General features: G+C 41.5%; 1 protein-coding gene across 1 annotated transcript in view; it reads right to left on the bottom strand.

Moving 5' to 3' along the window:
* Positions 1 to 19,474, bottom strand: part of CEP85L (centrosomal protein 85L) — a 300,266-nt gene extending 280,792 nt beyond the window's left edge. Inside the window, exon 1 of the mRNA XM_077487040.1 lies at positions 19,307 to 19,474. Within this exon, the coding sequence (XP_077343166.1) occupies positions 19,307 to 19,319 (13 nt within the window). The 5' untranslated portion in view covers positions 19,320 to 19,474. The remainder of the gene's footprint in view (positions 1 to 19,306) is intronic.
* Between the last annotated feature and the right edge of the window lie 2,403 nt (positions 19,475 to 21,877).

Genomic DNA, 21,877 nt, shown 5'->3' with positions numbered 1-21,877 from the left:
AGATTGACTTCCTTTTCTAGTCCCGTCGTAACTCATCACGTTCAAAATGAACGGACTTTAGTCTGTATGTGGACAAGTCTGTTCATTAAGTGCGCCAGAACTCCGTCGGGAAGTCTGGCGGACCTAGTCTGGAAAGTCCGGTCATGTGTGGGCAAGTCCGTTCGTTTGGAAAGTCCATCGGAACTCCGCTGGAATTCCGGCGGGAAGTCCGTTGGACCCTAGTCTGCTGGAAAGTCATTTTGAATGTGATGAGTTACGACGGGACTAGAAAAGGAAGTCAATCTCACTGCTTTTATTGGCAAGATTGACACCTCTCGAACCCCGTCGCCTAGTATGGATTTTAGGGGGAACCCCCTACGCCGGAAAAACGGTGTGGGGGTCCCCCTAAAATCCATACCAGACCCTTATCCAAGCACGCAGCTGGGCCGGTCAGGAAAGGGGGTGGGGGCGAACGAGTGCCCCCCTCCTGAGCCGTACCAGGCCGCATGTCCTCAACATGGGGGGTGGGTGCTTTGGGGAAGGGGGGCGCCCTGTGGGCTCCCCACCCCAAAACACTTTGTCCCCATGTTGATGAGGACAAGGGCCTCTTGCTGACAACCCTGGCCATTGGTTGTCGGGGGATGGCGGGCGAGGTTGCTCTCATCACCATTTACATATCCAATTTTAGAGTGTAAGGCTATTACAATCTTTTTACAAATCAATGCTTTCACATTTGTGCTCCCTGCAGCCCCCTTAAAAATTGCACTGTACACTGCTTATATCAAGTCTGACCCAGAATTGAGCATCTGTGCAGAAAAAAGCAAGCACATGTTTTACAGTAACTGGTACATTATAATATTGATTCTGTTATTTATTGCTATTCCAAAAAATAATCAACTGCTCGCTGATCACACCAATGTCCCATGAGCTGTAGATCTCTGAAAATTATTTCAGGGGTTACCTGAGATCTCATACTTTTTGCCAAGGGTTCATTCAAGGTAAAAAAGTTGAGAAACCCTGCTCTGGGGTATAGATGCTGGCTGCCTGGGAACCAGATCATTTACATCTACATCAATACAAAAAAAATGTATGCTTATTGACACATAATTGGATGATTGAAGGCAATAGAGATTCACCTCATTCACTAAACTCTGAGGGAAATTCCCATGCAAAGTGAGCAACCTATTTACCTTTAGTAAATCAACCCTGATGAATGAAATGACATACCCAAAAGAGTGAACACTATAGACAGTTCAAAGATATATTTTTTATTTACATACTTTGAATTCATTCATAACGTAGAAGGCAATAAGATGCATCATTAATATATTTTACAATGGTAAACAGGTTTATTATGGGACTAGACTGTAGAAAGTACATCTAGGTATCTAGTACATCTATAAAAAGCGAAGGATTCCAAGAAAAGAACTAAGCAGTCTTCAAATCACATGATTTCCCTGACCTTGCCAGCCAAGAGTGCACATTACCACCTTCTTCTCCAGATTGCATAGACATAGTAAAGCTGTAAACAAGCCCAGCTCAGATAATATCGCAGTCTAAATTGTAAAGTTATGTTAGGAATCGAAAGTCAACCTATATGCAAGAGAAAAAATACACTGTATGGACAAAAAAATATATATATAAATATATATTATAGACAAATTATGCTTGCTTTGACTCCTAAAAAAAAAGCATATAAGAAACAGGTTTCTCTTTTAATCATTGGTTACCTAGGTCTTTTTAAGAAAAGTACAAAGTGCTCAGGCACAATGTATCACCCTTCCCCAAGCTGGAAAGGCAACCTCTTATAAACATTAAAGGGGTAAGTATGGTGTCCTTTCAGTGAACTCTTATTGCTGTGTTTTATTTCCTGACATTTTTTATTTTTTTACAAGCTTGCTTTTCCATATTTTGTTATTGTATTAAATATAGAAATTTGTTTTTTAGCCACTAGAGGGAGCACTATTGCATTGCTTGTCTCCTACCAGCTGTTGATAACGGTATCAGTTACATAGGAAATGCATTGTTTTCAAGGAGTCAGTCAGTTTATAGGCTTGCATTGAAAGTAGAAGCAGGAAATCCTGACCATTTTGTAGAATTGAAAATCAGGAAAAGAGTCCGTATATGATTGCCCTATATACATAAATAATTACAAATAGTACGTTTTTAAAAAAAACATTAACAAATAATGTTAAAATGATTTACATCACTCTTATCACTTTTGCATGTTTATCTAACAAATGAAAAGGCTTTCATTCTGTTTAAATATAGGAGAGTATACAGCATCCAGAGCACTGTATACTGCGGCATAGTTGTACATATGTAGATTTCACAAGACACTAAGCTCCTGGAAGGGTTATTCTGTCTGTAAGTGGTTCCCTTTTAATACAGAAATTAAATAAGGAAAAGTTTTATTTTTATTTTTTAATTTTTTTTACAATCCCACTAAAGGGAGTAGAAATTGTTCTTGAATTGATGATAAATCAGGATACAACATCTCAAATATCACAATTGAAAAAGAAGAATATTGTGCCATGGGACAAAGTGTTAACTTTACTACATTAAACATAGCAATTGAGTAATCAGTTGAATAATCAGTTGCAAGTTCAGTATCTATTTCACATTGTAGACACATCAATGACCTTTCCAGTTCATACAGGAGACTGCGTGCAATGCCTGCACTTTTGTTGAAGCTACTGGACATTTTTGTGGGTATAGGTGGACAGGTTTGGTGGAGCTAGTGGATAGATTTGGTAATGACTAAAATAAGGTATTTGTCTTAAATATAAAGTAAAAATAAACCGTGCTTGAGATGACAAATAACCTAATATACAGCTGCACTGCTCAAGTAAGATATTATCACAAACAAGACTATATAAAAGAAATTGTGTTGCGCTAAAAATACTAAATAATAATAATGAGGATGATAATAATATTGATAAACAAAACAAGGAGACCATGACTCACCAACGTGACATGAATAAATGAACCGGTATCTTGACCGATGAATCACCAACAAAATCCTCCACCTTGTGATTAAACCACCAATTAAGGATGTGCGCTTACCAGAGAGTGTTGACCTCCTATTACGGGAGGTCAAAAAAGGCTCTTGAATCTCAGTTGCTCCAACGCCATTCAGAAATCCACACTATTTTGGTGTTTTATCTCTCAGTTGGAACAAGAGGATATGTTGATTTCCCCACTGGCTGTTTGGAGTTATCTCCCCCACTTTCCTCATGTGGATTTCTCAACGGTGTTGGAGTATCTGAGATACAAGAGTCTTTTTTGACCTCCCGTAATAGAAGGTAAGTGCTCTCTGGTAAGAGCACATCCTTAATTGGTGGTGGTTTAATCACAAGGTGGAGGATTTTGTTGGTGATTCAATGGTCAAGATACCTGTTCACTTATTCATGTGACATTGGTGACTCATGGACATCGCGATTTTGTTGATCAATATTATTATCATTATTATTTTTTATTTTTTGCGCAACAGAATTTTTTTTATATATTTGTCTTAAATAAAAGCAAATATTTTGGCTTTGAAAATGAAAAGTAATTTTGTAGCAGACTTTCCTCTGGATAATAGAACAGAGCTGTAAAATCTTCTACTGTCCTGAATACTGAGTTTATTCCATTGCCTATACTCCCACACCTGACTGCTGCCTAGCAACATACATATTCCCAGTACACAAGTCTGATTTCTCTACATCCTTGGGAATGTGTTCTACTTGTGAGAATCACGTCATTAGTCACTGTTAGCTCCTCATATGTAGGTGTTAATTTTACTTTCAGCTCTTTCTAGTATTTGGAACTAACGTATGAGTTGTGCTGTATCGTTCCTGCAATGGATTGCAAGGAGGGAGGGATCATGCATTTTACAGATGCTCTCCTGGGACCCCAGCAGAATTCACAGAGTTTAGGTTTCCATAGTATTCTAGATGACATAGATATATGGAAAGGCTGAGGTCCTAACGGCACCATTAGTCTGTTAGATGGAAGTAAGTGGGGATTATGAATTTGTTCCTAATATGGTTATTCCTTTGTGGAATATTGCATAGATTATATTATTCTTCTATTATTAGTTTAGCTTACTTCACCATGTAATATATTTCCCTATTGATTCACAGCAGTGTTTTAATTTAAAAAAAAATGCACACCATAAGCAGCTACATAATTAGTTGGAAAGGATTCACCAATGTGCAATTGAAGTATTACAAAGATTAACTAAATTGCTTTTGGAAATCCCCATATTTTGTTAGAGAACATATATCTGTATGGACCCTGCTCTATGCGGTTTTGTTCCAAAATAAATTTAGTGCGTTTGTTCCTACGATATAATCAGCCTAAGCACTATTTATGTTTTTCTGTGCTCTGCAGGTCTTCTCTAAGCTCAGTAGGGTTTATTGCTTCTGCCTGCGTAAAAGATTCCATTGATCAAAATGGAAAGGATAATCAGTGAATGATTAATATATATCTGACCCAACACTCATTGAGGCACCATTGAATGTTTTTTACCTCTTTGGCTTTTGCCTGAAGAGTCTGTGGGTTTAGAAGGATCTCTTGAGTCTGGACTTAGCCTGGGGTACTTGCCAGAGGCCCAAGGACTTTAACTGCCTGCTAGAGGTGATATCTGTAGGTAGCAGGGCTTGTAAAGGATATTTTTTGCTGATGATTGAACAGTGCAGCTCCTAACTGTCCCTGATTCGGAACAAAGTCCCTCTGTTCATCTTTTTCTTCATTTGTCCCTCATTTTGGTCTGATCTATATAGTTGTATATAAAACACACTTTTTATTTTTTCAAAAGTTTTTATCAGTGCTAAACCTTTCATCCAAATTCTAAATTGCTGTATTTGTAAATTTCAAAAGCCAATATAAAGGAATAGTAGTGGTAAAAAAAAGCACTATCCCTACATATGTTTGCTAATAGATGTCCCTTGTTCTCATTCAAAACGTTGGGAGGTATGGAACACCATTGATCAAGCTAAGCTATAAAAACTATCCAGAGCCAGATTTATTGGAGAGAGAGAGATTGACTGCAGCTTAGGAAAGACTGTGACTGTTTTAAAGCCCCAATCACACCTGGGCATTTTGGGATAGCGGACGAATCGCTGCAATTTTTTTCCTGCTATCTCAAAATGCAATACAATCTCAAAACACAGATTCAGGTGCTGTTATTTTTAATGACACCTAAAACTTGGCACAGTTGTGCCACGATTGTCACGCGGCAAACGCACAGTGTGAAGCTTGTCACCCAAAATGGAGCAGGAGCTTCTTTTGGGCGACAAGCTTCAAACGATGCAATTTACTGCAATTGCTGTATGATAAATGATAATTGTGGCAAAACCGCACCGCGCTTTAGGAGTCATTGAAAATAACGGCACCTGAACCTGCGTTTTGTGATTGTAGTGTATTTTGAGATATCAGGCAGAATTGCAGCGATTCTGCCACAATCCCAAAATGCCCAGGTGCGAACAGGGCCTTACAGGGTCAGAGATCTGCCTGGCTCCTCTCATAGGACCTGCATATATTAAGGGCCTTCAACTACTTCTTGAACTGCCACTACTTCTACTACTACTAGAATACCCGCCCTACTTTTTGTGCTTTTTGTGAGCATTCTGCAACACATAATTCTACTTTCACAGATTTGAGTTCAGGAATAAAAAAAAAAAAAAAAAACTGAAATTACTTGTGTCTAGCTTTTATTTTAATCTTCGCCATACATCAAGAACCAGATCCTGAGATGAAAATGTTAGCCTGCCACAGTGCTTAGGGAGTAATTTTACACCACACCATATGTAACCAGGAGTGTTACATATCTAAACAAATAGCACCATGAAGACCAAACAGCTTTCAAACAAGCCCAGGTAATATTCTGAAGAAGAACCAATTTGAGTTCACTTGTGGGCACTATTCACCTCCCCTGAAGGCCACATGCATTCAGGTGCCTCACGTATTTAAGAATTTATGAATTACAATGGCCAGAATATGAACTTATTCTGAACGTTAGAATGAATAAACACTAAATGCAGCTATCGTTTAGGTGTGTTTAGACACGTTTACACGTGTTTAGGTGCATCAAGCATTTTTTCTGCCCAAAAGCTCCTGTCCTGAATGTGCCTGTAATTTTTTTTATTCAGCTTGTAAACAGTGATTTTCCAACACGCCGGCATACACCTATGTGTGTATTGCCACATACGTTGACATACCGTAGAGATGCGTTTACAGGTTTAAAAAAGTGCCAAATACCTGTAAAAATTGTGTTTTTTAAGCCCTGTGTGCATGAGGCCAAAAAACAAAACTTACATCATTCTTTGCAGCACCATAAGGACATGTGTTGATGGGTTTTGGGCTTGTGTGGATGACACAAGTTTGAGATGCTTCTGAGACCATCCAGAATTCATTGACAGATGGATTCCAACTCCAATTGGCCTACATTCTAACTTTCAGCAGGTTCATAAACTTGTATAGGGAATACAAAAGCCTTGTGGTGTAAACAAAAGTCCATCAACACAAGTACTTTCAGTGTCATTTTAATATCCAATATCCTTAGCAGCCAGTAATGGTATGGCAGTTGGTAGAAATTAGTCATCGAGTTAAGGAAAGTTGGGCCCCCAGGAACAAAGTGAAACTAAATTGGGAGGGGCATAAAATAGATTTTTCTTTATAATAAAGGTATAATTAAGTCGGCCATAGGAAGTTCAAAATTTGGCCTGTTTAGCAGGAACTGGTTGAGATTCAAACCATGTATTGGCAGGCTGAATGTACCCAAGTTGATCAATTAATCAACTTGGGTACAACCAGCCTGTCATATTTTACATTCAATCTAGCGGCTGTTAACCACTTCATTCCTGGCGTATAGTCAAATGACATCAGCAGATGGCATCTCCTTGTGGGCTCCTCGAGGGTAGGGACTGATGTGAGTGTGCAATGTACAGGGATAGGGACAATTGTAGACGCTCACTCAGGTTGAACTGGATGGACTGGTGTCTTTATTCAACCTTACTAACTATGTAACTATCTCCCATCCTGGGCGGGTGTCATATGATGTCCTCCACTTCCTGCCTCTACTGCGGGCCCCCGGGGGCCAGTCGTGCGGCGATCGGGGCTGAGGCTTTTCCCCTCGGACAAAGCCCAGCCCTGACCATTGTAAAGAGCCAATGAAATTGGCTCTTTACCACATGACCGGCTGTGTCCAATCACAGCCGGTCACAAATGTAAACACACCGTGGGTAACGGCTGTTACTGGGTTCTGCTCCTCACAAACCAATCCCGTGTGAGGAGGTGATTGCGGTAAACAGTGGGTTATTACTATGCCCAGATTGCCCCCCTGAATAAAGAGGACCTGTCATCATTCCATCCGAGTACCTGTCTGAGCTCATCAGAGTACCTGTCTTTCATCCAAACCATCTGAGTACCTGTCATCCATTCCATCTGAGTACTTATCATCGATCCCATCTGAGTACCTGTCTGAGCTCATCAGAGTACCTTTCACCCATCCATCCATCCCATCTGAGTACCTGTCATGTCATCCATCCCATCAGAGTACATGTCATCCATCCCGTCAGAGTACCTGTCATCCATCCTATCAAAGTTCCTGTCATCCCGTCAGTATCTGTCATCCTGTTGGAGCACCCATCATCCCATCTGAGTACCTATCATACCATCTGAGTACCTGTCATCCCGTTAGAGTACCTGTCATACCATCAGGAGTACCTGTCCCATGATCCTATCAGGAGTACCTGTCCCATGATCCCATCAGGAGTACCTGTCCCATGATCCCATCAGGAGTACCTGTCCCATGATCCCATCAGGAGTACCTGTCCCTTGAGCCCATCAGAGTATCTGTCTGTGCAGCCAATTAGTACCGAGGTGCAGTTCATTCGTCCCTGGCGTACAGCCAATTAGTCCCTGATGTGCAGCCCATCAGTGTCACCCGTCATACAGCCACTATATCCAGAAAAGTATACACTCCAGAAGAGGCATATCGAATACTGAGAACTTCTCATTGACTGATGAGAACAGCAGGGAGCTCTCACCGCCCAGTTACAGTTTCGATTCTGATTCTGGTTCGGAATATAAGCCTGTCGAAGGCAGTACATCAGCATCCAAATCAGAGGAGGAAGTAGTCCATCCAAAAAGAAGACTGTCTGAAGGCTAGACAGCTACCAGCAGCGACCAGACATCCCAATGGCCAATCAGCAAATGCCAACGGTGCTAGACCCCAGGAGGAGAGGCCCAGTACAAGAGCTGCTAGACCCCAGGAGGAAAGGCCCAGTACAAACGCTGGAATTTCACACAAAAGATTTAGGGCCCAAACCCAGCTTCCAGACACCTTGGCAAACCCATTGCTGCCTTCTAGCACAGGGTCAGCCACAACCCCCCCTTTCACAGCACCCCCAGGTGTGCAGGTCAACACTGAAGGTTTCTCTGAAATCGATTTTTTAAATGTATTTTTCCCTGATGAATTAGTTCAAGGTGGAATATTTTTGCCCATCAATTCATAGAAAACAACCCCCGCTCAAGCTATGCCTGCCCTTTTGAATGGAGACCCTTAACAGTTGAGGGGCTAAATTATTTTTAGGCCTTACGCTCAACATGGGGCTTACAAAAAAATGAAGTGCATGCATATTGGTCTACCAGCCCCATCCACCACATGCCAAATTTTTCATCTGTCGTGTCCAGGTCCTGCTATGAGATTTGAATGCGCTTCCTGCATTTCAGTGATTTTTTCTCCAAGAGGTTTGCCAAGCTTTATATCTCTGACCAGAACATCTCTATGGTCGAATCTCTGGTCCATTTCACAGGCCAGCTGGGAATCAAGCAGTATATCCCCAGTAAGAGAGTGAGGTATGGATTGAAGCTCAACAAGCTCTGTGAAAGTGCCACCGGATATATGCATGCCTTCCGCATGTACGAAGGCAAAGACTCCCAGCTCTAGCCCTCTGAGTGTCCATCAAACAGGGGAATAAGTGGGAAAAATGTCTGGGAGGTGGCATTCCCACTCTTGCAAAAGAGGTATCACATTTATATGGACAATTATTATACTAGTTTGCTCCTTTTCTGCCACCTATACCTGAAGAATACTTTGCCCCGCGGTACAGTAAGAAAAAACAGAAAGGGCTTCCCACAGCGTCTAGTCATCACAAGGCTACAAAGGGGGGAATCAGCTTGAGGATTGAGGAAGTGTTGGCTGTGAAGTGGAGGGATAGGAAAGATGTACACATCATGTGCATGATGACACCTCGGTGAAACTTTGCAGAAGACGCAGTTCAAAAGCCTTGCTATATCCACAAGTACAATAAATTCATGGGGCAGGGGGTGGATTTAAATGATCAAATGTTGCAGCCCTATCCATACCTCTTCTGGTATAAAAAAAGTCACAAAAGTCACACCTTCCTAAAATGTATTGAAGACATTGTCAATGCCCTGATCTAACAACAAGGATCCCCTCCAGAAAGCATTTGCTCCGATTGTGTCAGCGGACTGCATGAGCGCCATTTTCCTGACACTATTCCACTACCAGCAACTGGAAGAAGACGCCCAAAAAAATGTGCAGCAAAAGAGGAGTTAAGAAAGACACCAGTTTCCATTGTCCCCAATGTCCCTCCCAACCTGGCCTTTGCATTGGAGAATGCTTCAGACGCTATCACACTCTCGTAAACTATTGGCCCATATTTGTAATAGACTGCCATTTCCCCGTTTTCAATTTCTGTCCTGAATATTTCCCTGGTGCCTCAACCAACCATATCATTGCCTTCCATATGAACTGACCCTGGCCTGTTTATTGACTATGCCTCTGCCTGCCATCTCCATTGTTTATCGGCCATCTTTCTGCCTTGCACGTCAACTGACCCTGGACTATCGACTTTGCCTCTGCCTACCATCTATTTCTGCCTTTTACCTGCACTGACCTTGGCCTGTTGACCATGTTTTTGCCTGCCCCCTGGACTGATCTTTCACCCTGCTACACCCTGCTACACAGGGGTCTCGCACGTATTGGAGGAGCTCCAGAAGAGTATTCGGAGTTGATAAAACCAGTTTTTGGTTTTCTTTGTTTTGTAAATCCCGAAACAGGGTCTGAAGTCCGGAGATTTGGGTGGGAGAAACCTCTACCCCTGTCCCCTTTCTTTCCTGACTGAGGCCCTAAGCTTGATGGTCCTGCCTGCTGCCTAGACAAATACCAGGGCTTTGCTGACAATATCTCTTCCTGCACTGACCCAGGACTTTATGGACCATAATCCCGTTGCCTGGATACTTTGGCTGTATTGACTACATATCTCTGCCTGCTGCCTGTACTAACTATGGACGGTATTCCGGCCTGCTGCATGGATGGTCCCTTCGCTGCTGCTGACCACATCGCTGCTTGCTGCCTGTTTTGCTGTCGCTGTCCATGTTCCTGTCTGCTGCCTGGACCAGTGCTCTCCTCTGTGGACCATTGCACTACTAAAACAACAGGTAATCTTTTCTTTACCCTTTTGCGTTTCCAAAAACATCTGAAAACAAATAAACCATTCAAAAGACTCATTATGCCTCATAGATTATATGTTGGGGGGTTTGTTTTCCAAAATGGGGTAATTTTGTGGACGTTTCCATTGTCCTGGTGTTATTTGGTTTCAAAGAAAGAAAATAAATCTGCTAGAATGGCCCAGCCAATCACCTGTCTTGAATCCGATAGAAATCCATGGAAAGAACTAAAGTACTAAAGATCAGAGTTCATAAAAGAGGCCCAGGGAAATCTGCGCAATGCTTGTGAATAGTTTCTCCATACAGGAGTCTTCTCGAAGCTGTCATTACCAACAACTGCAGTATTTCTGCAGAAGTATGGGAATTAGACATCTGATTTAATTAAGACTTTTTAAGTAAGACTGGCCTCAGGTGCAGCCACAAAAATTTGAGAAAATAATCTTAAAGCAGTATTAAACCCAAAAACAAAAATGTAACATTGCAGCTTACGATTCCTAAATTAGGTCGCTGCATTTGTTTTGTTTTTATGTTTTATTTATTTTGGACAAGAGTATTGTCCATCTAGGGAGGGGTTACATAGTTATGTAGTTATCTGTATGTGTGTGACTTCCATATCCCTGTACATTGCATTCACTAAAGCTGGCCATACACCTATAGATTATCTGCAGATATTCTATGGTTAGATGGAAAAAGTGCAACAGATTTCTCCATGTTCGCTAAACTGTGTGGATGGAGGAATCTCCCACTTTTTCCATTTAACCATAGAAAATCTGCAGATAATCTATAGGTGTATGGTCAGCTTAAGAAACACATCTACAGTTTTTGTGAATCTATCTACATTCCCTGCTGACACCAACAACTATGGAAGGGAGTTCCACACCCTTACTACTCTAACAGTAAAGAACCCCTTATCCCTTATGATTAAACTACTTCTCATCCAACTTCATTATACCGTATGACCACTTTTTTTTTTTTTTTTTTTTGTTAGAGACCTACGATTAACAGTTTTCTCTCAATGCTGGAGTCACCATACAAAGAGTTGTATATTACAATCATACGCATCTCTTCTTGAGCGCCTCTTTTCCAGAGAGATTAAGTTTGATGTTTGTAGTTGTTCCTCATAACTAAGTTCCTCCACTTCAAGAACATCCTTTCTGAGGATTGGTAACCAGAACAGACATACACAAGATGTGGCCAAACCAGTGTAAAGTGTTCGAATTATAGTTTTATCTAAATAAATATCCCTTGTAATGCATGTTAATAGTCTACTGGCCTTGCTTGCTGCAGCTTGGCATCACATTCTATTGTTGAGCCTGTAGCATACCGGCGCCCCCAGATCCTTTTCTATTCTGGATTCCCTCAAAGGGTCTCCCAATAGTAAGTAATTCGCATACATATTCCTAGCTCCCAAATGCATTTTTTTTTACATTTTTTCAATAACAAACCTCATCTGAAATATAGCTATTCACCTTTTTATTTTAAGTAGGTCCTCTTGTCAAGTTAATATATTCTGCTGTGAAGTTATTGCCAAGCTTAGATGTGTACCATCATCAGACACTATTTATCCACATCATCATCAGGATTGAACCATTTATACCAATCCTGTAAATGTCACTTTTGCTGGACAGCTTGGCATGGTAAAATAGGTTAACCGCTTCCCGACTGGGCCATAGCCGAATAATGGCTACAGCATGGTCAGATAACTCTGGGAGGGCATACTATACTGTCCTCCCAAAATCACATTCCTGTACACCCCCTGGGGTGCGCAAGCCGGGATCATCCAGGGGTTCAACTCTCTGTTCTCCTCACACCAATACAGAGTGCATGGAGAGGAGAGAGATCGAGTTTCCAGCTGTATACAACTATGAATTTTGAACATTTTTATTGTGCCCTACAGTTCTACATCAGTGCTCTTCTGTGCCCTACTGTGCCACCAGTGCCACATCTGTGCCTCCAGTGCCACATCAGTGTTATCAGTGCCTCTACAGTGCCACATCAGTGCCATCTATGCCACTATAGTGCCCACCAGTGTCACCACAGTTCCACCTGTGCCAATCAGTGCCACTACAGTGCTTATCAGAGCCACACCTGTGCCACTGCAGAGCTCACCTGTGCCACTACAGCGCCCATCAGTGCTACATTAGTGCAACTACAGTTCTACATTAATACATTAGCGCAACTACAGTGCTCATCGGTGACCTACAGTGCCTTCATTGCCACTGCAATGTCCATCAGTGCCACTACAGTGCCCATCAGTGCTCATCTGCATCACTACAGTACTCTACAGTGACACAATAGTGCCATCAATGTTCATCTGTGCTACTATAGTGCTCTACAGTGCCACCACAGTGCTCATCAGTGCCACTACAGTGCCCAATAGTGTACATCAGTGCCCATAAGTGAGTGCTCGTCAGTGCCACTCTATCAGTGGATCCTCACCAGCGCCCATCAGTGCCACCTCATTAGTGCCAGCTAATCAGTGCAGCCACAGTGCGTTAGTGTACATCAGTGCAACCCCATCAGTGCACCCTCATCAGCACCCATCAGTGCAGCCTCATTAGACCAGCCTCATCAGCACCCATCAGTGCAGCCACATCTGTCCTAGTGTCCCTATCGCACCACAACCCACAGTCACCAGTATGGCGAAAAAAATATTTTTCCAGTAAGCAGGCATACCAGCTTCTTAGCCTGAGCGAGGAGAGCAGTGGGAGCTCTCTGAGTCTGCGTCTAATTCTGATTCGGCATATTAACATGTTTTAACCAGTAGGTCTGCTACAGAATTGGTGGAAGAGGAAAGTGTGCCCATGAAACAAAGCCGTTCTGGTGAGGAGCAGCAGGCTTCTTCAAGTAGCGCAATGCCATCCACCTCTAGCTCAGTGCCATCCACCTCTAGTGCAGTCCAAGCCACAAGAAATGGAGTACCACTACAACAAAGGCCAAGCACTAGTGGGGTGTCATATTAGCCCCAAAGGGTTAGGACATATGCCAGCCTTTCCTATGCCCTTCAGAACCCCTTGTAACTTCCCCCTAATTCTGGAGCAGCAAACACCCCCCCCCCCTTTCACCGCACAGCCAGGTGTGCAGGTGAACACTGATGATTTTGCCCTTAATGATTTTTTTAAATTAGATTTTAACCGAAGACCTACTATCTTCCATCGTGGCCCAGTGCAACCTCTATTCACAACAGTTCATAGCAAGCAACCTTGGTTCTAAATACGTCTGTCCCTTTGAGTGGAGAGAACTTACTGTGGAGGCATTAACAATTTTTTTAGGCTTAACTTTCAACATTGGACTCAAAAAAAAATATTAATTATACTCATACTAGTCCACCAGCCCCATCACATGCCAATCTTCTCATCCCTTATGCCAAGGTCAAGACACCTAATGATTATGTGGTTCTTCCATTAAAATGACAACACCAAGTGCCCTCCCCAAAGTGATGCAGCTTGTGACAAATTATTTAAAATTCGGCCACTTCAAAAAAAATTCTCTGAGAAATTTGCCCAGTTATATACCCCCGACCAAAATATCTCTGTGGATGAGACTTTTGTCAAATTCACAGGCAGGCTGGGCTTCAAACAGTTTATCCTCAGCAAAAGGGCCCAATATGGGGTTAAGCTCTACAAGCTTTGTAACCAAGCCACAGAGTACATCTACGCCTTCCTGGTGTATGAAGGGAAGGACACCCTGCTGCATCCCCCTGAATGCCCAGAGTACATTGGAGCCAGCGGAAAAGTTGTTTGGGAGCTTGTCTATCCACTCCTCGAAAAGGGTTACCATCTCTAAGTGCATAATTTCTATACAAGGTTGCCCCTCTCCCGCAATCTTTACCGGAGGAAGCCTCCAGCATGCGGTACATTGAGAGCCAATAGGAAGGGCTTTTCGCAAAGGCTCATTAATGGAAGGCTACGATGAGAGGAGACAACCACTTTGCGGAACGATGAGCTATTGGCTGTCAAGTAGAGGGACAGACAAAACGTCCTAATTTTCTCATCGAAGACACCCATGTGGAAATCCCCAGAAGAAACTGGCCAATCCGGAAACCAGCTTGGGTACATGACTATAATTTGTTCATGGGGGGGGGGAGGTTGACTTCAATGATCAGATGATCGAACCCTACCTTCCCACAAGGAAATCCTGCCATTGGTATAAAAAAAATCTCCTATTTATTTTTTCAGTTTGGCCATGTATAATACTTATGTTATTTACCAAAAATCTACCGAGACCCCAGTATCCTATCTTCATTACCAAGAAGAAATTATCACTGCCCTATTGCACCCTGAGACCCGATTCACATCTATGCATTTTTAGTGCTTTTTGCATTTTGCAGATTTACACTACAGTCCATTCAGCATGGTTTCCTATGCAACACGTTCTGTCGTGCAAATCAGCAAAATGCAAAAAGCACTAGGTGGGAATCAGACCTAAAGGTGTACCAGAAAATATTCGCTCTGATTCAGTGAGCAGACTCCAAGGACGCCACTTTCCTGAGAAACTCCTCCTCCATGAAACACACTAAAGATGTCAAAATAAATGCAGGGTGTGCTCCAGAGGAGGAGTTAGAAGAGGCACTGTGTATTATTGTCCCCAATGTCCTTCCCAACCAGGCCTCTGTATAGGTGACTGTTTCCACCATTAGCATACTTCTCTACGTTATTAGTGAAGTATTGTAAAAGTAATTGTCGTTTACCTCCACACACCTATGCCACTGCACTTAGCTGTAGTTACCGCTGCCTTCTCCGGAACTGATCCTGGCCTGCTATATGACCACGCTTCTGCCTAAGGCTAAACATACCTCTGCCTGTTCCGGAACTGACCCTGGCCTGTTATACGACCACGCCTCTGCCTAAGGCTAAACTGTACCTACCTCTGCCTGCTCTGGAACTGACCCTGTACTGTTTGACCACATTTTTTGCCTGCCTCTTAGACTGATCATTTACCCTGCTACTGGAGTAGTGGGATTCATAACACAGGGGTCTCACATGTGTGAGGGGCTTCAGAATTGTTTTATTGGAAGAAGAAGAATTATTTTTAAATTTTCTCTTTCCTGAATTAGGGTCTGGAGACCGGAGGCTTCAAAGAGATTTGGGTGGGAGAAGCTTCTTTCCCTGTCCCCATTATTTCCTGGCCAGCTACCTGTACTATGGACCATGTTTCTGCCTACTACCAGGACCAATATTTTGGCACTGCTGGCAATATCTCCACCTGCACTGATTCTAGACCTTATTTGGACAGTATCCCTGCCTGTACTGACTATGGACAATATTCCTGCCTGTTGCCTGGACAATTCCATTCATTGAACACGTCCCTGCCTGCTGACTGGATCAGTGCTCTCATCCTGTGGACAAATGAACTACTAAAACCCCAATCTTTTGTTTACCCTTTGCTCAGCAGAATGTATTTTGGGGTGCAATTATTGGTATGTACATGCTATGTGTTACAAATATGAAGGGCCTTCAAAAATGTGATAGGTTGTCAGGAAATTAGATGCATAATTTATGTCCCTAGAACATCTGATGGTGCTCCTTGGATGTTGGGATTCTGTATGTGATAAAAGCTGTGTAAAAGTCTCTAATGTGGTATGCCCATAGGAGGAGTAGAAGAATGTATTTTGGGGTGTCATTTTTGGTATGTACATGCTATGTGTTGGAAATATCTTATAAATGGACAACTTTGTGAAAAAAAAGTGTTTTCATTTTATTTCCACAATTTCAAAGCACTTGTGGAAAAAAATTACATATTCAAAAGACTCATTATTATGCCTTATAGATTATACATTGGGGTGTTTGCTTTCCAAAATGGGGTAATTTTGTGGGTATTTCCATTGTCCTGGTGCTCCACGGCCTTCAAAAGTGTAATAGGTGGTTGAGAAATGAGATGTGTAATTTATGCTCCTAGAACACACGAAGGTGCTACTTCAATGTTGGGCCTCTGTATGTGACCAGGCTGTATAAAAATCTCACACATGTGGTATCGCCATACTCAGGAGGAGTAGCAGAATGTGTTTTTGGGTGTCATTTTTACTATGTACATACTGTGTTAGAAATATCTTTAAAATTGACAACTTAAAAAAATATTTTTTTTTTCCACATTTTCCAAAAACTTCTGGAAAAAATTTAACTGTTCATGAGACTCGTTATGCCTCATAGATTATAAATTGGGGTGCTTGCTTTCCAAAATGGGGTAATTTTGTGGACATTTCCATTGTCCTGGTGCTCCAGGGCCTTCACATGTGCAATACGTGGTTGAGAAATGAGATGTGTAATTTATGCTCCTAGAATGCCTGAAGGTGCTACTTCAATTTAGGCCTCTGTATGTGGCCGGGCTGTGTAAAAGTCTCACACATGTGGTATTGCTATACTCAGGAGGAGTAGCAGAATGTATTTTGAGGTGTAATTTGTGGCATGTGAGACAAATAACCTGTTAATATGACAATTTTGTAAAAATAAAATCTTCATTTTGCAAACAATTGTGGGAAAAAATTACAACTTCAAAAAACTAACCATGCCTTTTACTAAATACCTTAGAATGTCTACTTTCCAAAAACACTCCAAAAACACTCAACAAACGAGTCAGAGCCATCATCAGCTACCCACCGCTCTCAACGTATGAACATGTTACAGGCATCTTGGTTTTCCCATATTATAAATAGCTTAACAGTAGAAAGTGAAAACGAATATATCAATAGATTGCCAACCATCTAAACAAGCCATAAAGGCACAGGGTTTTTTGGGGGGTATTTGTACTTTCCTGGCTTGTTAGTGTCTCAAGAATTTAAGGCAGTCAATATATCAGGTGTCATCAGGTGTGATCAATTTTCAATGACTGCCACCATAGCTTGTATACTCTATTACTTTCAAAAAGACCAAATAATATACACTGATTTGGGTTTGCTAAACCAAATATATGTAGCAGTATAAGTTTTGGGCACAATTTATGAAGAAAAATTATTATTTTTACAAACAAAGACATTTTTTTTTTTTACAAAATGTATCGTAAAAAATAATTAAAAAAACTCAGATATGTAAACAAGGTATAGCTCGGTTCTGCCGGGGGGGGGGGGGGGGAATCCTGTGTGTCTGGGATTGGTCTGTTCTCCTAGTGAAAGCAGCGCGCAGTGTACACAATAACTCTAAGCACACAGGTAACCCTTTAATCACTCTAGATGTTTAACTCCTTCCCAGCCGGTGTCATTAGTACAGTAACAGTGCATATTTTTAGCATTGATTGCTCTATCAGTGTCACTGGTTTCCGCAAAGTGTCAAAAGCGTCAGTGTCAGAATGGCTGCCGCAATATTGCAGTCCCGCTATAATTCGCTGATTGCCGCCATTACTAGTATAAAAAAATAAAAATTACATAAATATATCCCATAGTTTGTAGATGCTATATAAAATCAAAAAAAAAAAATTATATACATTTTATTTGGGTACAGTGTTGCACAACCACGCATTTGTCAGTTAAAGTAACACAGTGCTGTATCGCAAAAAATGGCCTGGCCAGTAAGGGGGTAAATCTTCCAGAGGGCAACTGGTTAATACTGTATTTTAATTAAATGTCAGTGCTCCCTTTTTTCATTTATTTTACTGTTTCTTCCTCTTCTTTCTTTCTGATTGAATTGGGCGTCGTGTGGACTCTTGTACCATATATGGTCCTTGAGCCCACGTGGAAGTTCAAATGGTGGGTCGCAAGTTTGGTTCAGTTTTGACCCAAATAGGTAAATGATGCAATTTACAGACTTCAGTGTATAGAGGTTTAACTGTCCTTCAATGTCTTGTTCGTGTACAATTATTTTTTCGCTTACAATGACAAATGTTAATTTTGTATTTCTATCTGAAAACTTGAATAAAAACATTGGAAACAAAAATGTCAGTGCTCCCACAATGGTATACACGTCGCAGTCTTAATGCCCTTGTTCAATAAATAGTCCTTTTATTCTTAAGTGCAGATACTCATAGCTAGATTTCCCTCTGCTGTAGTCCAATACAAGATGGATTCTGATGGTTGATATGATTTACTGCAAAAAAGAATTAGCACTTAAGAACAATAACTATTTATTGAAAAAAAGCTTTCCATGTAGAAGTGTCACCAGTAATTACAGTAAGATGTGCAGAGATTTCCTAATGAAGCAGCCAAAATTCATTTGGTGTATGGCGCTGCTGGACAGCCCAAAAAATGTTGATCGTTCGATCAATATTTGTCCAAAAAATTTTGTCTGAACAGCGGCTACATTCAATAAAATGTAGTTGCTGTTCAGGTATTCTAACAACTGCAGAACATCTGTGCTGTTTAGATTTTTTATTTCCTTCAGCCTGTAGACTAAACGAAGAAAGTAACAGTTGACGTTCTCAGGCTGCGTTAAATATCCTGAAACTTGCCCTAATAATATTCTAATTGAAATCTTATTTGTTGCTTTGAATAATAAGCACTTGTGCAGAAAAATCAAACTGCACAGGTCAGTAAACATTCACCGGGCTACAGACTGAGCATTTCCCATGCCTTAATAAAAAGGACATTTGTGCCTTATAACAAAAGTAAAATATACTTCCCCTGTGCATCACAAATAAAAGACATTTAAAGCAAAACAAAAATAATATGAACTTTTAGTTGAACATTTTGCCCGGTTGCAAGAACGTAATAAACTGTGTCTAAGTTTCTTCCATCTGTTATAGTAGATGTATAACGCACAATGGAATAATTCATTGAGTAGATTTACATAGTGGACATGCTGAAGAAACATATGCTTACAGTAGCTTACACAGCATGTCCTTAGCCAGGACACCTGCTAGGTTTTATGTCGCAGAAGCTTAGCACTAGCCAAAATGCGTTCCCACCTCCAAAAGTTAGAAATATGTAATCTCTTACTTGACTTCTTCATATTTCCCCACACGCCTTTCTTGTTTCTGAAGTATGTGCTGGCCTTCAGGAACAGCAGTGTTGATAGTAGAGGGAAAGAGACCTGTCGGAGAGGGAATCACTGTGACACTGTAAATAGTAGCAGGCTGAAGCCTCTACTGAGCTCCTTGGTTACAGCTATATGACTCGGGCAGAGAGCTCCACTAACCGAAAAAACACTCAACAAACGAGGCAGAGCCATCATCAGCTACCCACCGCTCTCAACGTATGAACATGTTACAGGCATCTTGGTTTTCCCATATTATAAATAGCTTAACAGTAGAAAGTGAAAACAAATATATCAATAGATTGCCAACCATCTAAACAAGCCATAAAGGAACAGGGGTTTTTTGAACAACTAACATTAAAGCTCAACAATAAACAGATATAAAAGATGCAAATTAATGTAATTCTTCATTTATCAATACATTGTTCATTTTTTTTTTTTTTTATTGAAAGCCGTGCAAGTAACTGAATCTGACCTGGTATCAGCTGTTTGTATAGCAGAGCTCAGGCTCAGGGTGAGAAGCAGCATAAAGAACCAATCAGTTGTGCTGCAGTGCCCATGTTCTAACAATTGGCATACGACCCATTGGGTTCTCCTTTTATACCCTCCACACAGTAACATGCTGCTAGGCAACCTCGAGCGACACCAGTCCAGCGCTGTCTTCTGCCCTGTACACACGGTCGGACTTTCCGACGACAAAATCTGTAGGATTTTTTCAGACGGATTTTGGCCCAAACTTGTCTTGCATACACACGGTCGCACAAAGTTGTTGGAAAATCTGATTGTTCTGAATGCAGTGACGAAAAACACGTACAATGGGACAATAAACGGGCCAGTAGCCAATAGCATTTGTCTTGTAATTTATACTGAGCATGCATGGCACTTTGTCCATCAGAATTGTCTACACATGATCAGAATTTAAACAATCGGATTTTGTTGTCAGAAAATTTTAGATCCAGCTCTCAAACTTTGTGTGTCGGAAATTACCACAGAAAAAGTCAGATGGAGCCCACACACGATCATATTTTCCGACAACACGATCTGCTCGCACATTTTCCGTTGGAAAGTCCGACCGTGTGTACAGGGCATTCCACTCAAATTTGTGTCATCATGAGGACTTTCTTTGATGGGGACTGCCTTGGGTTTGTTTCTCTCTGGTATTCAGCCTGGCCATTGCGGCATCGTTTCCTGGGAGCAGGGAGGGAGAGGCCCCTGCTGAAGGTGGGGGATCGTGGGACGTGTGGTCTGGAGGGCTGGGTTTTACATAGGGCTGCTGCTGCGGTTTGTAGCTAAAAAGGTTTTTTTCCTTTTTGGGCCTTGGACTTAGGGTGGAAGTGGGGGGCTCGGCCACTCTGGGGGATGTGGGCTTGCACCCACATAAAGGTGCATTACATTTGTGCACATTAAGGGGAACTCCTACTCAGAATTTGCTAATTGCATTGTTCACATATTGTGGCTGATTTACAAAAGGTTTACGCCATGAGTTGAGGCGCACGCCGATGCACAACGGACATTTTCGTATTTACAAAGCATTTGTGCCTGTAACACAGCGCAATTTCCCATTCACTAATAACATGGTGGCGCATGGGAGGTGGCGATCTGTGTGCGGCTATAGACCTGGCGCACACATTCTTCAAGCTGAAAGTCTCAATATTATGGGGGTAAAGTGGGTGATGTGAGGAAGTATTGTTATAACTGTTCAAGTAACAATTATGCCCAAAATAGAACAGAAAAGTAACTTTCTCTGAGCAAGTCTGCTGTGCCTGCAGATACACTTGGAGCTGCGTGATGTCAATTTATGCACTGCGCATGCGCAAGCGGCATTTGCGCACATTCAAGTGCTCTGGTTCACTGCGCCGGCAAAATCTTAGTAAATGTCAAGCCGCGTAGATTCATTTGCATAAGTTGAACAGGTGCACCTCTCAACTTTTTTTTTTTTTTTTTACGTTGGTTCACTTCTATGTTTTTTTTTAAGGCTATTTGCACACAGGTCATGCTAGCATTAAAACCCCAAAATTAAGAAAAAAAAATGCATGGAGGTCCCCCGAAATTTCATACCAGGCCCTTCAATTTAAAAACAGCTATCATTCCATACAATCATTTCACCTGCTATCTGCAGCTTTCTCAATGCAATCAGATCCAATTGCCTTGAAAAAGCCTCCAGATAGCAAACTAAATGGCCATTGGCCAGATTGATTTTAGTTGTTTTTTTCTTAAATATGCAGTTTTTTTGCTACAAATTACAAAAGGAAGGGTGGGCAAAGAAGGGAATGCCCTGGTGAGATATTATTTTCTATCATTTACAAGACCTGTAAGTGTAACATAACTGCAGCAGTGCAACCCATCTCCACCTAACAACATTGCAAAATGGTTCTAGAAGCAAATTAACATGTTATATCTTTTTTTTTGTGTAAAAGTGGAGTCTTAAAATATTTTAAAGCCACTTTGCTTAACCATTTCAGCACCAGGCACTTTCCCCCCATTCCTGCCCAGGCCAATTTTCAGCTTTCAGCACTTTTGCAATTTGAATGACA

The sequence above is a fragment of the Lithobates pipiens genome, unplaced genomic scaffold (genome assembly GCF_037356315.1).
Source record: "Lithobates pipiens isolate NorthernLeopardFrog02 unplaced genomic scaffold, aLitPip1_a1.2 Scaffold_18, whole genome shotgun sequence".
NCBI classification, from domain to species: Eukaryota; Metazoa; Chordata; class Amphibia; order Anura; family Ranidae; genus Lithobates; species Lithobates pipiens.
This window is presented reverse-complemented; position numbering and strand designations above follow the sequence as displayed.